The sequence below is a fragment of the Epargyreus clarus genome, unplaced genomic scaffold, assembly GCF_041222505.1.
Source record: "Epargyreus clarus isolate Ecla_fem2 unplaced genomic scaffold, WU_Ecla_fem_2.2 ptg000014l, whole genome shotgun sequence".
In the NCBI taxonomy this organism is placed as follows: Eukaryota; Metazoa; Arthropoda; class Insecta; order Lepidoptera; family Hesperiidae; genus Epargyreus; species Epargyreus clarus.
In genome coordinates this window covers 2,873,170-2,894,857 of record NW_027332222.1, presented here as the reverse complement: position 1 = coordinate 2,894,857, position 21,688 = coordinate 2,873,170, and the positions used below count along the sequence as shown (strand labels likewise).

The window sequence follows — 21,688 nt, the reverse complement described above, 5'->3', positions numbered from 1 at the left end:
TTGTAGTTATTCAAGAGTAAAACAGTATTTGCTGAAGAAGTTTTGGAAAAAATATGAATCGAAAGTATGTATTAAAAGACTATCGTTTCTTGTCAAACCAATTTATTTCCTTGGATTTATTCTAAAACGCCGCAGAACGGCTCGTTGAATAGTTATAATTATATTAACCTAAGATTTATGCAACCGTAACAAATTGACTGGAGAATATACATATATCACAATCTGTAAGTTACATTGTCGCAAACTAAAAATAATCGTTTTATACCTCGATCAAAGAAATAATTTATCAACTAATATTATAAATTCAGAAAACCAATGGAAGTAGTAATGATTGTAACGCTAATCATCACAGATAATTTAACAGTATACGGTCAAAATACATATTTTATTGAACACTAGGGACCTCATACACAGCATCTCTCGCTAAAATCCTTGTGTGATTAACTAAATCCGCACCACCTTGCTATAGCTTCAAACGCGTAGGTAATGGAAGTGTGATTTTGCAGCCCTAACAAGCATACTTCTTTAGCAAAATGCGCTTTTAGCGATGCCATTAATATTGCATCGAGCTTTTAAAAGCGATGCAACTTATTCACTTGCTGTGTTGAGCATCTTTATATAAACATCGCAACCGACGTTTTATAAGACTGGTGCGGAACGTTTTATCGTGTATCTTTCGAAAAGCAGCTAAATTAGTGGTTTGGTGATGCTAAAAGAAGCACGTTTGCTAGGGTCTTTAAACTCACGTTAGCATGGTCCAATGAGGTCAATCCCTCACATTCTGTAGAAAATGTAAAATATTGTCAAGTATATATTCAAATTCGAGCATTTGTACCTTGTTGAATAATGGTATAGATGTGTTGTACAAATATGGACAAGACGCATATTAACTGTAAACATTTATTACATAGAATATATACATATATGGCAGGCTGAACGAATACAATGACTGCCTTTTCCTTTGTTTTATTATCATACTATCCATATCGTATAGCACAAGTTGAAAAGTAGAAATTAAACTTATTGCTATTATTATGTACCTAATATTTATATTATTTTATTTAAAGTAACTTAATGATTTTATGCTGTGATGTTTTCAAATGAGAACGTAAGTGTTAGTATAAATATGGTCAAAAACATTAATAAACCTGATTATATTTCGATATCAAAAAATAACCATGCCTTAAAACGACGCTACAGCTAATATTATATATATTTTGATTTAACAATTACACATAATAAATAAATATATATAATATTGTATTTCACTCCAAATTTGCTTTATAAAATTTAACTTATTGCTTACTAATCCAATAATATTGCACTTGCCTTATTTAGATCAGAAACTCCTGAATTATTTATCATATAAAATAAGAATTGGATAGCCTAATGAAATGAAATTATCGTCGCATAATCAATACCTACGTGTTCTTTTTACAAAAAATATCCTCGCAAGGTAAAGGGCCTTTGACAATTTATACCGATGCAATAGCGACGCAACTAATGAAAACAATAAAATAATTTATAATCACTACCATACCTATTAAAATTACTTATATATACAAAGTAAATACCTACAGATTTTCAGTATTTTAACTGTGTTGGGGAAAATGATGAAACAACATAAATAAGTCATGTTTCGATCTACTAGTAGTTTGATGTGATAGATTGATGCGTAGTATTTCTTAACGGAGTAATAAAATCCCACAATGAATTATTTTTAACATTGTTTTTCATATAACTATTCAGCTGCTATAATTGTGTACATAAATATCACTGACGATTACTTTAAATAATTATTGTAATTACGTTTATATCAAATCAGACGAGATTTAAAAGTTTGTTACATAATCATTTGCATCATGTAAAGCCCGCTTTATATTCTGTATTATAAGTATTCAAGAAAATTAATATATTTCATGGTAAGTTTAAAGTGCGTTGAAAAGAAGAAGGAGTACGATAGATGACTCTGTACTGTATAAAACAAACTGCATAAATATCATGTCTACAATTTTCATCCATCCATGCCATCATTTGCAGTGATATTTAAAAATAGCTGCCCCCTTAAATTTAATCCATACGCCTTACCTACGCGGCAGCTCAATAATTTTGACACTACAGATATGTACTAATTTAATTTATAGTTGAATACATTACCCAAATGGAAGTAACAAGTACGCGAAACATTAATGCGCTTAATTAACGTTTAATTCAATAGTTGAAGATTTTGCAAGCTTGCTACGTTAGCTGAGCACCATATTTTGAACAAATGTTAACATACAAATGCCTAGTATTAGTATGAACCTTATATGGAATCGGATTCATCAATAGTAAGTAAATATAGTAATCCGGCTGGAGCAGCTTTGCTTGGCTTAAAAGGGAGAGCTGTGCCTATTGCTACACTGAATATAAAGAGGCTGCAGCCATAAACGTGAGAATTATAGAGGATAATATCATCACAAATAGTTATATATTTTATAGTAATAGCGGAAGTAACGTTAGTTTATATTGAATATAAACAATTGGTCCTTAATACCTAATTGGGCTTTACTGTTTTACTTTGATTTACATATTACCATTGTTAACAGTTCACGAATAGCGAAAAATTAATAGTCTTTGATTATCACCGATATATAAATACCTACACACTTTATAATATCAACAATCTTGATATAAAATTTCAGATATAAGCTATAAAGCTATCATGACAGCCATAATTTGTTAAACAGTAACTAAACTCAAAAATGTTAAAAATAAAATGATACAACAAGAATACCGTTACGTTTTAAAACAAAAATATAATAATTCTTATTCCTATAAATTTCTACCGTACAATTCAGACACGAACAAGCGAATTACGATTATGTTTAATTCACATTAATAATCAATATTCTGTGCACTTTTACCTTTATGTCAATTTACATCGACGCTCTTTATGAAAAAATATACTATATAATATTTTTTAACATTTTTAATACATAATATTGTTAGTATCTTGGGGGTAATATAAAAAGCGTTCCACCTGCGTAGTTGTTATTATAAATCATGTTAGGGTGCTACCACATTCACACGGCCTCTTTCATATTAAAGAATCCGATCGAGGGATTTGAGAAAATACCTTCATATACCGATTTACTATGCGCGAAGATATATTGACAAGAATGCGTATGTGGTAACACCCTTATATTTTAATACAACGTCTCTTTCCACTTGATTTTTATATACAAAAAACACCTTTTCATAGTCACATTTTTGACATGTTTTTAGTATTCATATGTAACGCGTGTTCAAGCGTCTCGTATGTACGTCAGGGAGTTTTGAATGCCCTGTTACGATCAATCGCAATTACCAATATTTAAACCTGGCATTGGATAAGTATTTAAAATAAAATGTCGGCCTAGAAAAGATTGAAAGTAGGAGATTGAGCCTTCGAAGGGCTGATGGAGTGAAGACGTCGAGAAGCAGTCCCCTACAGTCCTGTCACAACCAGGGGGATTCTATTCTTAACTCATTGTGGATATTTGGTGTAGCTAAGGTAAAGTGCCTAATCGAGAATTGTTTTATCTTTCCAAAAATAAGTACATGGCAGTTTTGCGGAAAAACGCCTTTTATTGCTGCATTGAAGGTGTGTTGGGGATGGTATGGCTGAAGGAGCGTTGAATATTATTATTTTTAAATCGGTCTCTTGAACAATGACCACCTTAAATCTAACTGAAAAAAGGTTTTACCTTTACATTTCCTACGTCTAAAATAAAATATATTACTTACAAATTTCGATCATATAAATTCAAGCACAACATTTTCGTTATTTACATTGAAAATTGCAATTGATCGTCGGGTCTCAATGATAAGTCAACTGGAGTAACGTAGGCCTATCTAAGGAGTGGTAAGGCTAGAATTATGACTATGTAATGTATTGTACATTCATAAGTTCATTAGGTCTGGTTCTGCGTCGGGCTGTGGGGCCGGGAGAGCCGCCACACCTGGAAATGTAATCAATGAAATATTTTATAACTTGCAATAAATAATAACAATATTAACCTTAGTACAGTATTAATTTATTTGGTTATGTAATTTACGCAAAATTAACAAAAACGTTTTGAATAAATTGTTTAAACGAAATTAAATTAAAAATACTAATTATATGGTATACATTTAAAACGAAAAAAAAAGAATGGTCTAAATCAACTATATTTTCCATGTGACCCCCCCATTCAGCGACCACATGTAAGTGTACAGTGTCGTTGAGGTGTATGTGTACGTACTGATATTGCCAAGTGTGTGTGTGTACCGTATGTTTACCGACATTGCATGTCAAGCGTGCGTGTGTGCGTACGTTCCAATCTTGCATGCCAAGTGCACGTGTGTGTACGTACTGATCTTGCATTCCAAGTGCATGTTTTTGTACGTATCGATCTTGAATGCCAAGAGCATGTGTGTGCACATATCGAACTTGCATGCCAAGTGCATGTGTATATATGTACCGATGTAGCATGTCCAATGTGTGTGTGTGTACGTACCGATGTAGTGTGTCCAATGTGTGTGTGTCTACGTATCGATCTTGCATGTCAACTGCATGTATGTATACGTGCCGATGTAGCATGTCAAGCGTGCGTGTGTGTACGTAACGACCTTGCATGCCAAGCGCATGCATGCATGCATGTGTATGTGTGTGTGTGTGTCCGTACCGACCCTGCATGTATGTGTATGTGTGTGTACGTACCGACCCTGCATGTGTGTGTGTGTGTGTGTGTACGCACCGATCTCCCCGCTGTCGTCGTCGGTGGCGGGGCGCGCGGGTGCGGGCGCGGGGCGGGCGCGCGGCGGGCGGGGGCGGCGGCCGCGCGGCCGGCTGCGGCGCTCCGACACCACGCGCACCAGCGCCGCGCGCTCCTCCGTACTGCAAGGGGATTTATTTTACAAGGCATTTTAGCAAAGGAGATCTCCCGCCGGGCTAGGTGATCGTGCCCGGGGAGCGGCCGTGCTCCGACAGTCTTAGTTAAGAACTTGTATATGTACAACATGTTTAGAAAACTTCGATAGCGTGATTCAGAATACTCGTACAGTAGTATGAGAGACATCGTATTTTCAGTCCGGAGGCACTACCGCTTCACCTTTTTTGTATCAATTTTTTTGCTGCTGTCTCACAGGTCTCCTCACAGAAGGAGTAAGTTATAGTGCATTACTAGATTTCACATACCCTTGAGAACTTTTTTTAAAAATCTCTCAGGTACAGGGAGGTTGCTTTACGATGTTTTACTTCACAGTTGAAGTTTATGATAATTAATTTCTAATACGCACAATGCACACCAATTTGAAAAATCAGAAGAAAATAAAATTTTACACCCCTCGATTAAAAGGTCGCAAATCAACCATTAACCTGTCAAGTACTCTCTTTAAAAATAAACTTTTCCTTAAATTTCACAAGTAGAAAATAGAACACTAAAAGGGAAAAAGAAATGTGTTTTATATACACTGGTATACTCACGTTTCTTCATTAATGACTTGTTCTTCGGGATCCTCTGACGGCTCTACCACCGGCTGGAAAGTAAAGTAAAATTATTTCTTTCATGTTCCATATTATAAATGAGTGGCAATGACTGCAATATTTTAAACTTTTATTTCACAGCAAATCTAAAATGTCTTTCTTAAAGATGATTATTCATTTTTAGGATCGTTTTAATATGTTGCCTTCACTAACATCATGTATTCTTTGATATTTGAACAGTGTTGAACCTACGTACCTCAGCGTCGCTGACGCTGGCGGGCGGGCGGCGGCGGGCCCGCATGCGCGCCACGTAGCGCGCCGCGCGCACGAACGGGTTCTCACGCTGCTCCTCGAACGTACCGCCCTGCGTAACACAATATTGGTTTAAAACATTCACATTGTAAATTATTACACTTATAGATAGATACACATAAGTTAGTAAAAATATATTGAATGAAACTTATGAATATTATTTATGTTCACATTCTTAATGAGTTCTTACATTTTTAAAAAACCTTGTAAGTCTCTTTTACCCGTCAATCCTAAGAAACTTATAGCTAATGTTAGAAAATATTAATTAGACTCGTAATCGCCCTGCTTGGCTGTGTACGTGAGCGACGATGAATAATGTGCTCTTGTCGTTTTGGTCGTAGCTTTGAAGGCGGCGGGTCGGCCACCAGCGGCTCGGTGTCGTCGCTGTCGGGGCGAGGGGGAGGGGGGGCGGTACCTCGGTGTCGGGGCGGTGCGGCGGCGGGTCGGCCACCAGCGGCTCGGTGTCGTCGCTGTCGGGGCGAGGGGGAGGGGGGGCGGTACCTCGGTGTCGGGGCGGTGCGGCGGCGGGTCGGCCACCAGCGGCTCGGTGTCGTCGCTGTCGGGGCGAGGGGGAGGGGGGGCGGTACCTCGGTGTCGGGGCGGTGCGGCGGCGGGTCGGCCACCAGCGGCTCGGTGTCGTCGCTGTCGGGGCGAGGGGGAGGGGGGGCGGTACCTCGGTGTCGGGGCGGTGCGGCGGCGGGTCGGCCACCAGCGGCTCGGTGTCGTCGCTGTCGGGGCGAGGGGGAGGGGGGGCGGTACCTCGGTGTCGGGGCGGTGCGGCGGCGGGTCGGCCACCAGCGGCTCGGTGTCGTCGCTGTCGGGGCGAGGGGGAGGGGGGGAGTACCTCGGTGTCGGGGCGGTGCGGCGGCGGGTCGGCCACCAGCGGCTCGGTGTCGTCGCTGTCGGGGCGAGGGGGAGGGGGGGCGGTACCTCGGTGTCGGGGCGGTGCGGCGGCGGGTCGGCCACCAGCGGCTCGGTGTCGTCGCTGTCGGGGCGAGGGGGAGGGGGGGAGTACCTCGGTGTCGGGGCGGTGCGGCGGCGGGTCGGCCACCAGCGGCTCGGTGTCGTCGCTGTCGGGGCGAGGGGGAGGGGGGGAGTACCTCGGTGTCGGGGCGGTGCGGCGGCGGGTCGGCCACCAGCGGCTCGGTGTCGTCGCTGTCGGGGCGAGGGGGAGGGGGGGAGTACCTCGGTGTCGGGGCGGTGCGGCGGCGGGTCGGCCACCAGCGGCTCGGTGTCGTCGCTGTCGGGGCGAGGGGGAGGGGGGGCGGTACCTCGGTGTCGGGGCGGTGCGGCGGCGGGTCGGCCACCAGCGGCTCGGTGTCGTCGCTGTCGGGGCGAGGGGGAGGGGGGGAGTACCTCGGTGTCGGGGCGGTGCGGCGGCGGGTCGGCCACCAGCGGCTCGGTGTCGTCGCTGTCGGGGCGAGGGGGAGGGGGGGAGTACCTCGGTGTCGGGGCGGTGCGGCGGCGGGTCGGCCACCAGCGGCTCGGTGTCGTCGCTGTCGGGGCGAGGGGGAGGGGGGGAGTACCTCGGTGTCGGGGCGGTGCGGCGGCGGGTCGGCCACCAGCGGCTCGGTGTCGTCGCTGTCGGGGCGAGGGGGAGGGGGGGCGGTACCTCGGTGTCGGGGCGGTGCGGCGGCGGGTCGGCCACCAGCGGCTCGGTGTCGTCGCTGTCGGGGCGAGGGGGAGGGGGGGAGTACCTCGGTGTCGGGGCGGTGCGGCGGCGGGTCGGCCACCAGCGGCTCGGTGTCGTCGCTGTCGGGGCGAGGGGGAGGGGGGAGTACCTCGGTGTCGGGGCGGTGCGGCGGCGGGTCGGCCACCAGCGGCTCGGTGTCGTCGCTGTCGGGGCGAGGGGGAGGGGGGGAGTACCTCGGTGTCGGGGCGGTGCGGCGGCGGGTCGGCCACCAGCGGCTCGGTGTCGTCGCTGTCGGGGCGAGGGGGAGGGGGGAGTACCTCGGTGTCGGGGCGGTGCGGCGGCGGGTCGGCCACCAGCGGCTCGGTGTCGTCGCTGTCGGGGCGAGGGGGAGGGGGGGAGTACCTCGGTGTCGGGGCGGTGCGGCGGCGGGTCGGCCACCAGCGGCTCGGTGTCGTCGCTGTCGGAGGCGTGTCTCGCGCGCTCGCCGGCGGCCAGCACGCGGCGCTTGCAGACGGGGCACACGCGCCGGCTCTGCGTCAGCCACGGGTCGATGCACTTCGCGTGGTATGCTGCGATACAATAACACACATTACCATACAATATTATAGGCGGTTTGTAAAGATTCGACATCGGTTGTCTTGCAAAATCTGCATTGGAGCAATGTGGTGAAGTAGCCTCTAAGGATTCTCCAATTGTGGGAAGAGATTCATCCAGCATTTGGAGATAAAAAAGGTTATAGTCACTGCATGGTTTACAGCAATACATTTATAAGATTGAGTATTATGAAATCCCATCATTAACTCAGGATTCCGATTAGAACCCCAGGAATACCAAAAGTCAAAATTAGAATTGACAAACCCCCCAGAGTCATACCATGAAGTTTTCTATTAAGTTTCGGTTAAATTATATAAGACCTCAAATAAATAAATTTGATCAATTCGTGTAAGTAAAGCTTACCATGAGCACAAGGCAGCACCCTCAGCCGCTCACCCTCCTGGTAGTCGTCGAGGCAGATGGCGCACGTGTCGTAGGGGTCGCCCTTGCTGAACTTGCACGTGGGGATCTTGTTCAGCGAGCGGTTCGGCAGCCGGTGCCGGCGGGCGCGACGACGGTCCTTTATGCACTTCACTATCTGTGATCGAAAGGGGTTCGATACAGTTCATTAAGTTGCTATAGGCAGTGGTTATGATGCGTAACTAAACATGTAACTAAATGCCACTGATCATGTAACTGGATCTTATTGGGGTTTCTGAGATAAAAGGAAATAGGGAGGGGGTGGAGTTTGTGGCACTTTTGTTAGTGTCCAGGAAATTTTGTGTTTTTTGAGTTGGTGATGTGAGGTGGGGGAGAAAATAGGAGATTTCTGGATAGTTTTGGTCTATGCGATTTTAAAAATAATTCGATATTACAATTCAAAGGGTTTAGATTATTCGAATCTCAGTATAATTTAGTATGATAATATGATTCGAATCATTTAAAATAAAATAAATATGGAACTTGCCTTAACGGTGAGAATAAGATCGTACCTACATGTGGGAGAGTTTTTTTTATAATTCACATCACATAACATTTAAGTCATATTTACCTGACCATGAATAACCAGTCAATCAGGTCGGTGACAACTTTTACAACAATATCTTTTCTACTTTTACTATATAAAGCGTAACATACCATGAATATGAGTATGAAGATGAGACAGAGTGCCACGACGATAGCGAACGGCAGCAGCAGGTGTGTGTTGATGTTGAACGGCAGGTCACCGTTCACCATTATATAAAATCTGTGGATACATAAAACCTTAATCTACTAACCTAACCTAACCTAACCTAACCTCTCGTTTGTTCCAAAATTAGTGAGAAAAACATGTACGAATGTTGCCATTTTGAAGTACATTTTTTAATTGAAACAATTCAAAGATGATAAACATCTAAAAGAAAAAGATCGGCTCTTTGACGTCAATAACAGAAAATAAACAAAGATAAATGTTATGTACACAGTTTATCAATAAGTAGATACTAAATTCATTCATTCAAATAAAGATTTTCTTTCCATTCTAAATTTCATTTGTTACATTGGAATTAATAAATTTAAATTCAAAAGAAAAGTTATAAACATATGGTGATGATTAAAATGCATAACGCAATGGCAGTCACAGCAATAAAATTTCTCAGAAAGGCTGTCAAAAATTATTTTCTGGAAAAAACCTAAGGCCATTTAAATTTATAAGGGCTTATAGATAATCTTGTGCCAGACATACCTCTTAGTAGTATATACGTATTCCTCAGCAAGTATGAGGCCGTCTATCTCGTTGACAAACACCGAAGGGATCACTATTCCCTCGGGGTCCTTTGCTGACATCGTCTCTGCAAAACATAAGCTAATAAATAAAACTTAATTTACTCGAAGCCTTATTTATTTCCCTTCGTGGGTGCAATGGAAGTGCAATACACACACTTTTTTTATATAATATTGAAATGTTAAAAGAGCCTGTAGTCCAGTTGACGATAAGTAGCTATTGCGCCCATGGATATCCGTAATCAACCCTAGATAAGGCCAGATTCCTCTGAGGTTGGCTACAGAAGCGTCGCTACTGATTTGGAACTTGACGGCTTCAACATAGCAGCGCTTGGCAATGTGGTTTTAGGCAGAAATAACACAATAACGTTCTACACACATTGAAGGTTCCAGGTCTGATTTCAGGATCTAAATAAATCTAAGAGAAAGTCCATTCTGGGTTGTGTTTGTGTGTTCGCCGTGACCCGGTGACATATATAATTTTAGTGTAGGGCTATAAATGCAGAAATAATGTATTTTCTTAGATTTTATTTTGTTTAGTTATCGTAAGAAAGATACATTTTAACTCAAAGCCGGTAAACAAAACAAATATGTTATATATTTGTTTTGTTTACCGGCTTCAGAAAAGGAGGAGGATATAGGTACATTAGCTCTACGTTTTTAACAACTGTAGGTACTTTTACTTAGTAACTTATCTTTACTTGCCCTTCAAATATATAAACAACGATCTTTAGGTATTTCCTTATGCAGTTTAACATTTAAAAAACTAAACGAATTATGCAGACTTTTTTTTTCATTTTTACATTCTGTACGAAAATAAAAGACTAAAACACAATAAAAAACTACATACCATTTGGCATAACACAATTAATAATTCGTATTCCATTATCACTATTTATAGGAACACTACACTTGCGGGAACTTGCACCGAGTCGGTGGGGCTACTTATCGGCGGCATGACCGGATAACGAGACGTACATTACATTGACATTACGCACTTATTGTCAGACTGGAGCTTCACTTGTGTGCGCTATATTTAAAAATAGTGTAGATGCATTTCTTTCGAATATAGCGCGGCTACAGATAGCGCGTTTTTGTTGCGATTTCGTAGCGTTGCATTGCAAGCGCAAAAAGACCGTGATGTAAAGATCGCGATGTTGTCGCGACACCCCCCGCTATGTCATCTGCCCGATGTCGACCAAAAATTTGAGCGTTATGCTACAAAATCGCTGCAAAAAATCGCCGTGTGTAACCGCGCTTAGGTTTGTATGACTTTTGTTATTTCTATTGCCTATATTTAAAATGAAGTTTAATAACTTAAAAATATGGTATCGGTCCAATTTACCTACATGAAGGTCAGTTATGGAATCTGATGTCATACAAAGCTCATCCAAATTGTGGCGTTTAAATAAAATATTTATTAATATAATAATAGCAGTATCGTTGGACTCCCGTTACTGCTATTAATATATTACGTCCAGTGAAGGTCCGCCGTTACAGGAACTTTCACTCACGACTCCCCTCCTGTGCCCTTCAAGGGATTTTCCGCGTGCGATGTTTATAAATTGCACGCAACATGTCGTCATATTTTGGGGGTAAAACTTTTCTATGTATGAAAGCTTTTCAGAAAAAAAAAATGTTTTACTGATGATAATTTAAAAATTGTATAAATTGGGTTTTCGTTTAGACCCTTTGGTTTTACGGTTTTGAGTTTGGACATTCGTGAGTAGGTACAATAGTTGGTGACTCACCAGTGGTGAGTCAATAATGCAATGGATGTATCAGGATTGCATTGGATTCAAGGTCACGAAAGTGTAGTAGGTATTTAAATAAAATGCAATAACAAAATAAGTCATTGACACTATTTAATTAACACTTCACTTATATCAGGGCTGCCAAAGGCAAAGACGCCTATGGGACAAAATTAAATCATGAAAAAAAAATCGAACATTACTTCCTCCTTTTTACTGAACTTAGTAATCCAATAAAAATATTCGTAATCGACAATTCTACCTCTCGTTTTAGGGGTTTTGTAGTTACATATCCGATTTTTATAAAAAAGTTATCTGCATATAATAAATTACTATAACTATGTTTAAACAACGAAGGTAAAGGTGAGAAAACAGGTGCTCTTAAACAAAAAAAAAACTCAAATGTGTGTGATGTCTACCAATCTTAATTTGGTCAGCATGATAAACTATTGCTTAAACTCATCGACCTGAATTCTGAGAGGAAATCAGTGCAGTGAGATAATAATTGATTTAAGTTTATTAAAAAATACACAGTCTGGACAGCCCTGACCTACGTCATGTAGCGTTTTAAATAACATAAATCCACTGGTATAAATATAGAAAAGGAATACAATTAAACACATAATAGGGTTAGCATCGCGTGTTTATCTGTATTTTTATGACTATTCCATTTTAATACGATCTAGCTGTTATCGTCGGGTAACATTACTCCTGCTCTCTTATCGCAACGTTTTAGGTCAATTGTAACGTGTTTACTTACAAAGGATTATATAAAGGAAATCTCACGGTTAAAATAATTTTTAACGAATTAAAAAAATATTGTAGTAGATCAGTTTATAGACCACTCAAAATTTGGAAAGCTTTCCAAATTTCCTTGTGGGTCATATGACCGTTTTAAAGTAAAATTAAAAATAGTGGTTAAATGCAGGCGGGATAGAATTATAAGGGTTTTTTTTTGGCATTTGTGTATGTAAAAACTTTATTCACAAGTAATGGACTAGTTTTCCGAATTCATCAGATCGCACTATTTAGGTACATTCGAAACGTGAGATTGTCCAAAACTGATAGAAACTTTATATTTCGTATATACATATATGTATTTCTAATATACATTTTAAAGATCGGATTTTACGACCTTAGCTGCATGAACCTAAGCACGGTTTGACGTTGGTTAGTAGGTAGTATTTATACATTGTGTAACGTTAAGTACTCAGTTGATAAGAAATTTTCTATTGTACTTCCTACCTACAGTGATTAAACTAGTAATTTAAGGCAAGAACTCCTTAACATAACATACCTTAGGTATTTCAAAAAATTGTAATTTTTAGAATAACGATTTTTGACTTTCTAAGGTAATAATTAGTAACGAAAAATCTGTAATAATTCCTTAAGATCAGATTTTATCTTATACCCAAGCTTGGTCACAAATGCGCTGCTACCCCTGGGAATCTAGAACACATCGGAAAAGTATGTCTTCCTCTCCATTTCCTTTAAAGCAGAATACAGCAACGCTTGGCACTGCCGTTGTTAAGCAGAAAGAGAACCTTTAACAAAGCGTTCTACTTTCAGAATTCAGAGGAATACCACCTTCAGCCATTTTAGATAAGACGCTTTCTACACTTTTAGCCCCACACTAAAACCCACTGTGTCGTAGATGCCATTGATATAAGACAAATACACAAAAACCTAGATCCAGAACATAAATCCATATTCATCATTCAGATATGTTGCGCCGGGGATTTAACACAGTGACCGCTCTGTTACGCAGGTCAAACATCTATAATACATTTGATTGGAACAAATTGTTCTTAAATTTTAATTTTACAGTTTTATAATATGTTCGTGTTGTATACAAATACTCACCCAGTTCGCTAGAGTTGACGTTGTGCACGATGGCGCAGTCGTAGCCGGCGGCCTGCGCGTTGCGCACCTTCATCTCGAAACTGCAGTTGTATCTAGCGGGGAAGGTACCAGTTAATATTATGTTATAGTTGAAAGACTATTTTCACTTAATAGAATGGTACACCTTTTTTATAATATAGGAGCAGCAAACGAGCATGCAGTCCACCTGATGGTAAGTGTCTACATCCGCTCATGGACATATGTAATCAATTCCAGATAGGATAAGCTATTACTACCCGAAGTCGACCAAAGATGCGCCGCTACCCCTGAGGACTAAGCTGGAACGCCTCGCTTCTGTCTGGTTGGACTAGATGATTTAAAGCCAAAAGTTGTCATTTATTTATTATTTATGTACCTTACAAAAATATACGAGAACAAAAGTAGATTTAATCCTATAAGCCGTCAAGTTTGGATATTTCTAGTTCCGTACCTAGCTACTATGACGATCCACTTCCCCGTGGCGTTGTCCACCGCGGGGGGCTTGGCGAGGGGAGAGCAGCCGTCCGGCGGGTCCCCGGCGACCAGCAGACCGCTGAGACCATCCGGCGGCAGTTCACCACCAAAACTGGCCGGCATGTCGCGGAACTCTTCTTCGATCTGGGGACAAATATTACGATGTGAGTGTTGTTGAATATAAATTTCGTTTTTTATCGTGAATCATCATTGTTATAGCATCAAAATGAATCAATAGTGGTCAGAATCTCAGACACTTTTGATTTTTAGTTATGTGCATAATATAAGAAGTAATTTGTGTTTTGTTTAAACGATGAAGGCAAACATCACGCTTCTTCTTCTTTCTTCTTTCGTTCTTTAAAAAGTTATCAATAATGTGCGAACTCTACCAAAACTTGGGCAGTGTGATGGACTATGGCCTAACTCCTCTCACTTTGAGATGAATATTGTGCACAACAGCAGGGCAGTAATGGGTTCACGACGGGTCATAATTTTCTTCATCGTTTTCAATTTACCAAAATTTAACGGGTCTTCTCTTAAACTGAAAAGAATTTAAGCTACCACGCTAATAAAGTTCGTAGATTATATTTGATTTCTTATGCAGACTGGTAGATATTATTAAATAAAGTATTTAATTAAATATACTAACGAAATGTTGAAAGCCCACTGCAAATAAAACTTGAATGGCGTTCATTTTAAGTCCCTTTGTGTCGTCAAAGCAGAAAAATCTTACGTATCACAAAAACCTCACTTAATAACTCAGTATTCTTAACAGTCACATTCTCAAATTTTCACTGTTAGTCTCATCCAATACCACTTCTGTTTTGTCCGAATTTTCTGAATTTGCTCATATACAGAGGAACTTTATTAAGGCATGTACTTATTATTTTAAAATTTGAATTTCAAATTAACATCATTTATTACGGCACAATTTTCAATAGTTATTTGAAAGCGTAATTTTAAAAAAATGCGGTAGATTCGCTAAATAAATTTTAAATTAACGTCACTAGCACTCTTCCTTCAAAAATATCAAGAAGGAATAATAGGATCTACGCTCAATTAGCCAATAATGGGTGACGGTCGTTTGGGTACTATCTCGTGTGGTAATATTCCTCGGTTAGGGCCGATAAGCTATCTCTTAAGTACCCTTACTTATTGAGCAAGATTTAAACAATGTTTGTTTTAGATATATGGTGTGTGGTTTACATAGACATTACCAGAATCGTGGCATTCTATAATCCAGTAGTCGTAAACATTTTGTTTACTTTTTGATAAAGCTATATTTATTTACCTACATACAAGATGGCAAAATCTGTGGACAAATATGTGGATAAGCGATATGCTGAAAGATGGTAGAACCACCTCCACACCTAATTCTACTAAATAACAGCAGTGTTAAGTGCTGCTGTGTCTATATTCCAGACGTCCATGGGCGGCAGTAGCCGCTTACCATCTGGTGTACTGAATGCTCGTCTAGTACCTACACCTTTATTATAAAAAAAGTGTTACGAGGCCAATTTTAATAAAAACTAAAACAGCATAAATAGATTTCTGAACTGATTTTCGGAATCTAAGGAGTTCACATTAAATGGATTTGTTCTAAAAAGTAATGATAAAGATAAACAATTAACTAAAGGAAAAGATTTTGAAATAAAATAAAAGTTTATTTTTTATTTTTCTTACCGCAGTAGATAAATACTTAAGGGAATCTTATCACTACTAGGCTAAGGCCGACTAAAGTATCCAAGTAAGTAATTACTGAAAATTACATATTCATATTATAGTATATCAACTATACTCGTTTCTATTTGATGTTTACACGTATTTTTATTTCCTTATTCCTTGATAAAGTAGGCACATGTACATGATATTAGATTGATAAAGTTATTATTTTTAAGGATTTCCTAACTAAGATTATTTGTGATTATGTTGATTTCAAAAAAGTAATACAATTTACAAAAAAAATATATCAATAAATAATAGATTTGGGAATCATTGCATGCCGGACTTTACAATTAATTTATAACATTTATAACCCGTTAGAAAATGTGATCTAATTGAACCAAATTTCCCCAGTGACCCCGCCAAAGTTTTATGCTATGACCGGGCCTGCCTAAACCTAACCTAAACTACTAGACAAAAACAACTAAATCTTACACAGAATATGGAACCTTAGTATGAGGCTATGAGAGTAGAATGCGTTATTTATCTAGTAAATGTTCTGAACAGCGGCTTGGAGATTATCGAGTGGCTATAATTTTGAAATGAGTCACGATGTCGTAATCGGAACTAACCCATTACGTATCTACAACAATAACCTTATTTACGATGGCCTTCAGAGCGTGGCTAATCGTAGTATAGAAAGACGGCCGTACCAAGTGTATGGGGGTTGTAAGAGGGGAATATTATATGGTTTGAAGGGTTGTGGTAAGACTTAGATGAGGTGTATTAACTTGGTTGTTTCTAAGTATTATATAATAAGTATTAACATATGTGTTATAGCAAACGAGCATGTAGTCCACCTGGTGGTAAGTGGCTACTGATGTCCATAGACGTCTGCAATGTACTCCAGATAAGATTAGAACCTTAGGTCGGCCACAGATGCGTGACTATTCCTGAGGACCACTGAGGAATACCAACGTCTCGGAAAAGTATGTCTCTGTTACCACATCTTTCTTATCAGAAAAGAAATACGCTTAACACTGTTGCTGTCGGGCAGAAATAAGTGTGGCGGTGGTGCTATCGGAGTCGAACCACGAAGGATTCTACCACCTTCTAATACAATTATTATTTATTACAAACAAAGGTTCTTCAACCCATATTTGCGAGTATTAAATGATGTACAAATATTGCGAATGGATGCAATGAATGCTGCACTAGCGCGTAATCGAGCTAAATGACGTGTAACGTTGGAAAGCATTGGGCAACGTGTGCACATGCACGCCATGCACCGCTACACCGATATAGATTAGAGAGTGAAACTAAAGTTGCGATTATTTATTGTATTATGTACTTCAATAACCCATTGCGTTTGCAGATACGTAAACGGGTAAAAACGGAACCTTATTCCTAAGCATTCGCTGTATGTCTGCCTGTCACATGACTCTAACTCAGGAACCGTAGGTAATAGATAGGCAGTTGAAATTTTTACAGAGAAATTATAAAGTTGGTGCTACAACAATCACTAAAAAGAAAAAATATCCTGAAAACAATGAAGTCGTCGTTTTTAGCTTTATCTAATGAACCGTAATAGACAGACACTTACAAATTTTTACGAGGCATTTATTACTATGACTGATATGATAACAAATACTAAAAATAAAAAATAAATTAAAAATTGGTGGTACGGCTCCGTTCGGCTCTCACTTGGCCAATTATTTATTATTTAAGGCATTGTGTCGCGCTGACAAAGTACGGATTGGTAGACTTTACATTCATATGCCCTTGAAATGTTTTTTAAGTGATCTTTAGGGCCTGTAAAACATGTTAGAAATACCGTGTTGGCTTTTTTATAGAAAAATATAAGAGTGTTTCTTTACCACGTTCTTGTACGCAGTTAAAGCAAATGATAATTAACTTCTCAAATTCTAGACACACGCCTGCGGTACGAACCGTGGACTTCCGAAGTGGGAACCTGACCCGAAATTCATAGCACCACGCTATCACTGAACACATTATGCATCATGTTAAATGGTTCTTTATCCCTTGTGGAACAAAGAAGCTTCATTGCACAGTTCTCTTTGTTCTTATATAGAGTTTTATTCTTAGATTGCTATCTATTTCTTAAGCGTTATTGCGCTTTGCGGCTCTTAGGCCGGGGGACTTGCGTTACATTATAAAAGGTGCCAGTTTTAGGCATGGGGCCATCGATAAATTACGTCCCATAAATTTTCAAAAATTTTTACCCCTCCCCCATTCTTTGTCACAGTTGGTCACATTGGTGAGACCCCCACCCTAATTTGATATATTGTAATTATACAGTTTTGAAAGTATTTTTTCTCCATTTACCAATATCAATAAATTTAATATAATTGTAGTCAATATTACATTTGATATGTGACGTCACAAAATTTAGGAATCCTCCCCAACCTTTGTCACAATATGTCGACCCCATCGCCCTTGACGGGTGACGTAATTCCCCCAATGGATGACCCCCAGTGTAGTGTTCCCGAAGTACCTACAAAATACTTTGGACCACTTCATAACTGACTCACTGTGTGTGGCTTATCCAGGGTGTAGACGATGATGTTCCCGTGGACGGCCGCCACGAGGCCCATCAAGTAGGTGATCGCGCGCCACATGGTGCCGCTACAGCATCCCGTTGTCGGCCTCTCACGTCTCCAACGCGGCTACGCTGTCTTCTGTAGGCGGTTGAGCGCCGTGCATTGTTTGCACTGGAATATTACAATTGTTTTTTGAGTATAATTTAATAAAGACATATATTGTTGGTCACAGGTTTTTAGAGTGAGAAGGGTTTGTAATACAGTACAGAGGGATGATTAAGTACAGATTAGTTTAGTGCTGACCTTTGAGAACTTTTTTAAGACAATACATGTAGGTTTTCTAACAAAGCTTTCCTACACTGTTAAAGCAAGTGATAATAACAAAACGCCTTGTACACATACAACCCAACATTAGGATCCACATAACACACACTAAGTCAGAACACGTATATAAATTCATACTTCAGATACTTGGGATTAATCCTGGAACCATTTTTGTGTCAGAGCAATATGTTGACATGTGGGTCATCGAATAATTATTATTATTAATTTGTAATACACAGAACTTCAAAAAAATTGATGTTTGTGATTACACCTACACATCATAAGCAGGTTAGTGTTTTTAACATCAGGTAAACGGAATGCATATCTATTTATAAATATATAGTATCACATATTACGGTTTATAATTCTATTTTTAATATTTAATCTTAGATGCATTCATATTATTTGATCAAATACGAGGAAGTGATTTATGTTTGCCTTCACCCATATAGATAACTATGGACAGCTAGATAAACATTTTCATAAACTGTGATTACCGATAGAAATACCAAATTGTCAAATAATTCTAATGTTGCTCGTATGTAAAGGTTTTCAATTCACTTTTAAATATAAAGGTTGTGGCATCCTTTAATTCTGGAGATTTACACTATAATATTTTTTCTTAGAAAACATTATTGAATACTACTTAAATTTTTTTATCACTGTTATTGCTTGATACTGCATATTTTTAAATCCTATTCTATATTTTTAAGTAAAGTTTTTAAAGTTATATTATTTATCAACCTATTGAGAGCAAACCTTATCAGCTCATTTGTCCTCATAATGTTCTCAATGTAGTGTGGATGACTGCCTTATCAAGGGCGCTTGATTGATTGAATGCAAGATATGAGATAATTCAGGACTAAAACAACATAACATTAAATTTATAACAAAACAATGTGGTTGAATTAGCAAACAAGCATTCAGGCCACCTATTAAAGTTTTTGCAAGTGCCCTTAGGCATATATATAAACTCCACAATGAATAGGGAACTTCTACCTGAAGGAAGTCACAATCCTGTTGTCTAGGATGGTCGTCTCATATGTAAGTCAGTTGTCATACACACTCTTGCACTAGAAATAGGTGTGGCATACGTCCCTCCCTAGTAGAAACATATAATCTAGTACATTTTAATACTATTTATTAGATTTCAATAATATAATATGTTACAAGAAACAGGCTAAAGGGGCCGAAGGTCGAACTAACATTATAATAACAGTGTTATGAATCATTACTAAACATGTGTTTGAGCAATCACATTATCCAATGATATGATTTAAATTGAAAGAGATCAAATCAATCAGCCTTGTTATTTCATATTTTCTGTCAATAATTGTAACTAGTATTTCAGTAAGTTTAGTGTAACTTTTGACCTCTCACATAGTGTCTGTAATTAGAATCTACCAGGCTAGATCTTAATCAGACAAGTCTTAGTCTTAGCAATTGGCCGATAATGAGTTGATGATGATGAATAAATGAAGATATTACAATTTGCATGCTGCTGTTAACCATGTTTTCATAGGGTTCTATTACTATAGAAGAAGATAGAGAGAAGATATACTTCTCTCAGTGAGAATCATCTATAGTTTACTTACTACAGTTAGAACTTCTATTTGTAATTGATACATTTTTAAGGCACTTTGTTACTTACATGTGACTTTTATAAACAATTATCTCAATACATCATCCCATAATGTGTTTACACTGTTAATGGTTTGTACTTGCTGTATCATATTTCAGGTAATTAGTAGGATATTGGGCACTATTGACTTTTGTATCCTAACCCAATCTTTTACAAACACTGAACAAATACTACAGTTCGGCACGGATAGGTCACAATAGGTCTTATATTTCATATCTAGAGCAACACAGAAACATGTTTTGCGATTGATAACGTCGTAAGTTTCGTAATCAAAACAATGGCAGAATCTACTGCACACACAGCATCAGGGGGATTAAGAAAAAAAATAACGTACCATTGGATTAATTCAATTAATTGTCAACACATCCACTGTACGGCCTTGGATCACGTGTTAACAATAATATTAGAATTTAAGCTCGGTATTGTCTCCAATACAAACACCACACTCATCTAATTTAAGATACACTACAAGGAATTTACATATGTACAATAACAACAATTGGACACTTTCACGAAAGAATGCCAAGAACAATTTTGTCAACCACACTGCGTATCATTTGATTTTGTTAAAGAAACAATTCGCTAAAATAAAATTACGACTGATTCACTCTTCGAAAAAATCATGTCAAAGCAAATTAGCAAATGTCAACTGACGTGCGTTCGAAAACGGTATACTTAAAAATATAAATGATATTTTATATTTAATAGAAAATTTTATTTCAAATTGATAATAATGTATACAATTGATGATAATGTACAAAGTAGTAACAAAATAGTTAATATAATATAAAGCAATTGTTTGTAATAGATTGCAATAATAATTATTTGAATGTTGCAAGTTGCAAGTTTCTAAACTGCCTTCTGAGCATTGATGTTTGCAGTTTTTAAAAAAACACATTAATTCGTTACCAAGATATGAAGATAAAACATACCATATACATGGATATTATATGAATGGAATAATATATTTTCATGAACGCTTGTTGTTAATATTCTGCCAATGTACCAATATCTCCGCAGCTTGTATAGAACGATAATCAAGTACTCGTATTATAATGATTTGTTTTGCATTTAATGTCGCATATTTAAATAAGATGCTATTCAGACAAAATTCCGAGTGTGTTTTCATACGTCGTCACTTAAAAGCCGTTGATCTTAGTTGGACGTTTTCATCATAAAAGAGAAAAGCAAGGTTTTCATGATATAACAGTACCAAAGAGTATAGTAACCTTTGCAGAACAGTACCTTTATAAATGAGCTTTTCACGTTTGATTGAGTCGATTCGAATGATACAGAGTCTTTATAGTCAGCATGCTGGAGTATGATCCCGATGTTCCTCTATTTTGGGGAGACCCAACAATATGAAATAAAAACAGTTGCATCAAATATTACTCATTATAATAATTGATAAATGATAATTTGATGTTCTATATTATACAATATGGTTCTCTTTACTAGTAGTAGTATTATCATTTGTCTAGAATTTCATATAAATTATGTTTTTGTTAGCGCCTGCTGTTATATTCATAGCATTTACGTAGTGGAACAACTTGAATATTTTCTATGCGCATGTGTCTTGTATCACATATATAGGTATCCTCGTGTGATTATTCGGAAAAAATATAACCAAATTTAATCACGAGCATGAAATAATGTAGATTGCAT

At 38.8% G+C, this 21,688-nt stretch overlaps 1 protein-coding gene across 1 annotated transcript; it reads right to left on the bottom strand.

Annotated features, from left to right (window-relative positions):
• Positions 1-85: 85 nt before the first annotated feature.
• On the bottom strand, positions 86-20,660 carry gzl (godzilla E3 ubiquitin protein ligase). The gene is made up of 12 exons (XM_073079467.1): positions 20,358-20,660; positions 18,049-18,228; positions 13,812-13,978; positions 13,343-13,434; positions 9,691-9,796; positions 9,105-9,213; positions 8,391-8,565; positions 7,836-8,002; positions 5,745-5,852; positions 5,489-5,541; positions 4,761-4,900; positions 86-3,983 (listed from the first exon to the last, which is right to left on the bottom strand). The coding sequence occupies exons 2-12, from the start codon at positions 18,133-18,135 to the stop codon at positions 3,925-3,927; spliced, it is 1,263 nt and encodes a 420-aa protein (XP_072935568.1). The 5' UTR covers positions 18,136-18,228; positions 20,358-20,660; the 3' UTR covers positions 86-3,924.
• Between the last annotated feature and the right edge of the window lie 1,028 nt (positions 20,661-21,688).

Coding starts and splice junctions, on each gene's coding strand:
- gzl (XM_073079467.1), bottom strand. CDS start 18,135: ATGTGGCGCGCGATCACCTACTTGATGGGCCTCGTGGCGGCCGTCCAC. Junction 13,979..18,048: donor CCCTGGATAAGCCACACACA/GTGAGTCAGTTA, acceptor ATTTGTCCCCAG/ATCGAAGAAGAGTTCCGCGA. Junction 5,853..7,835: donor CGCACCGCCCCGACACCGAG/GTACTCCCCCCC, acceptor TGTGTTACGCAG/GGCGGTACGTTCGAGGAGCA.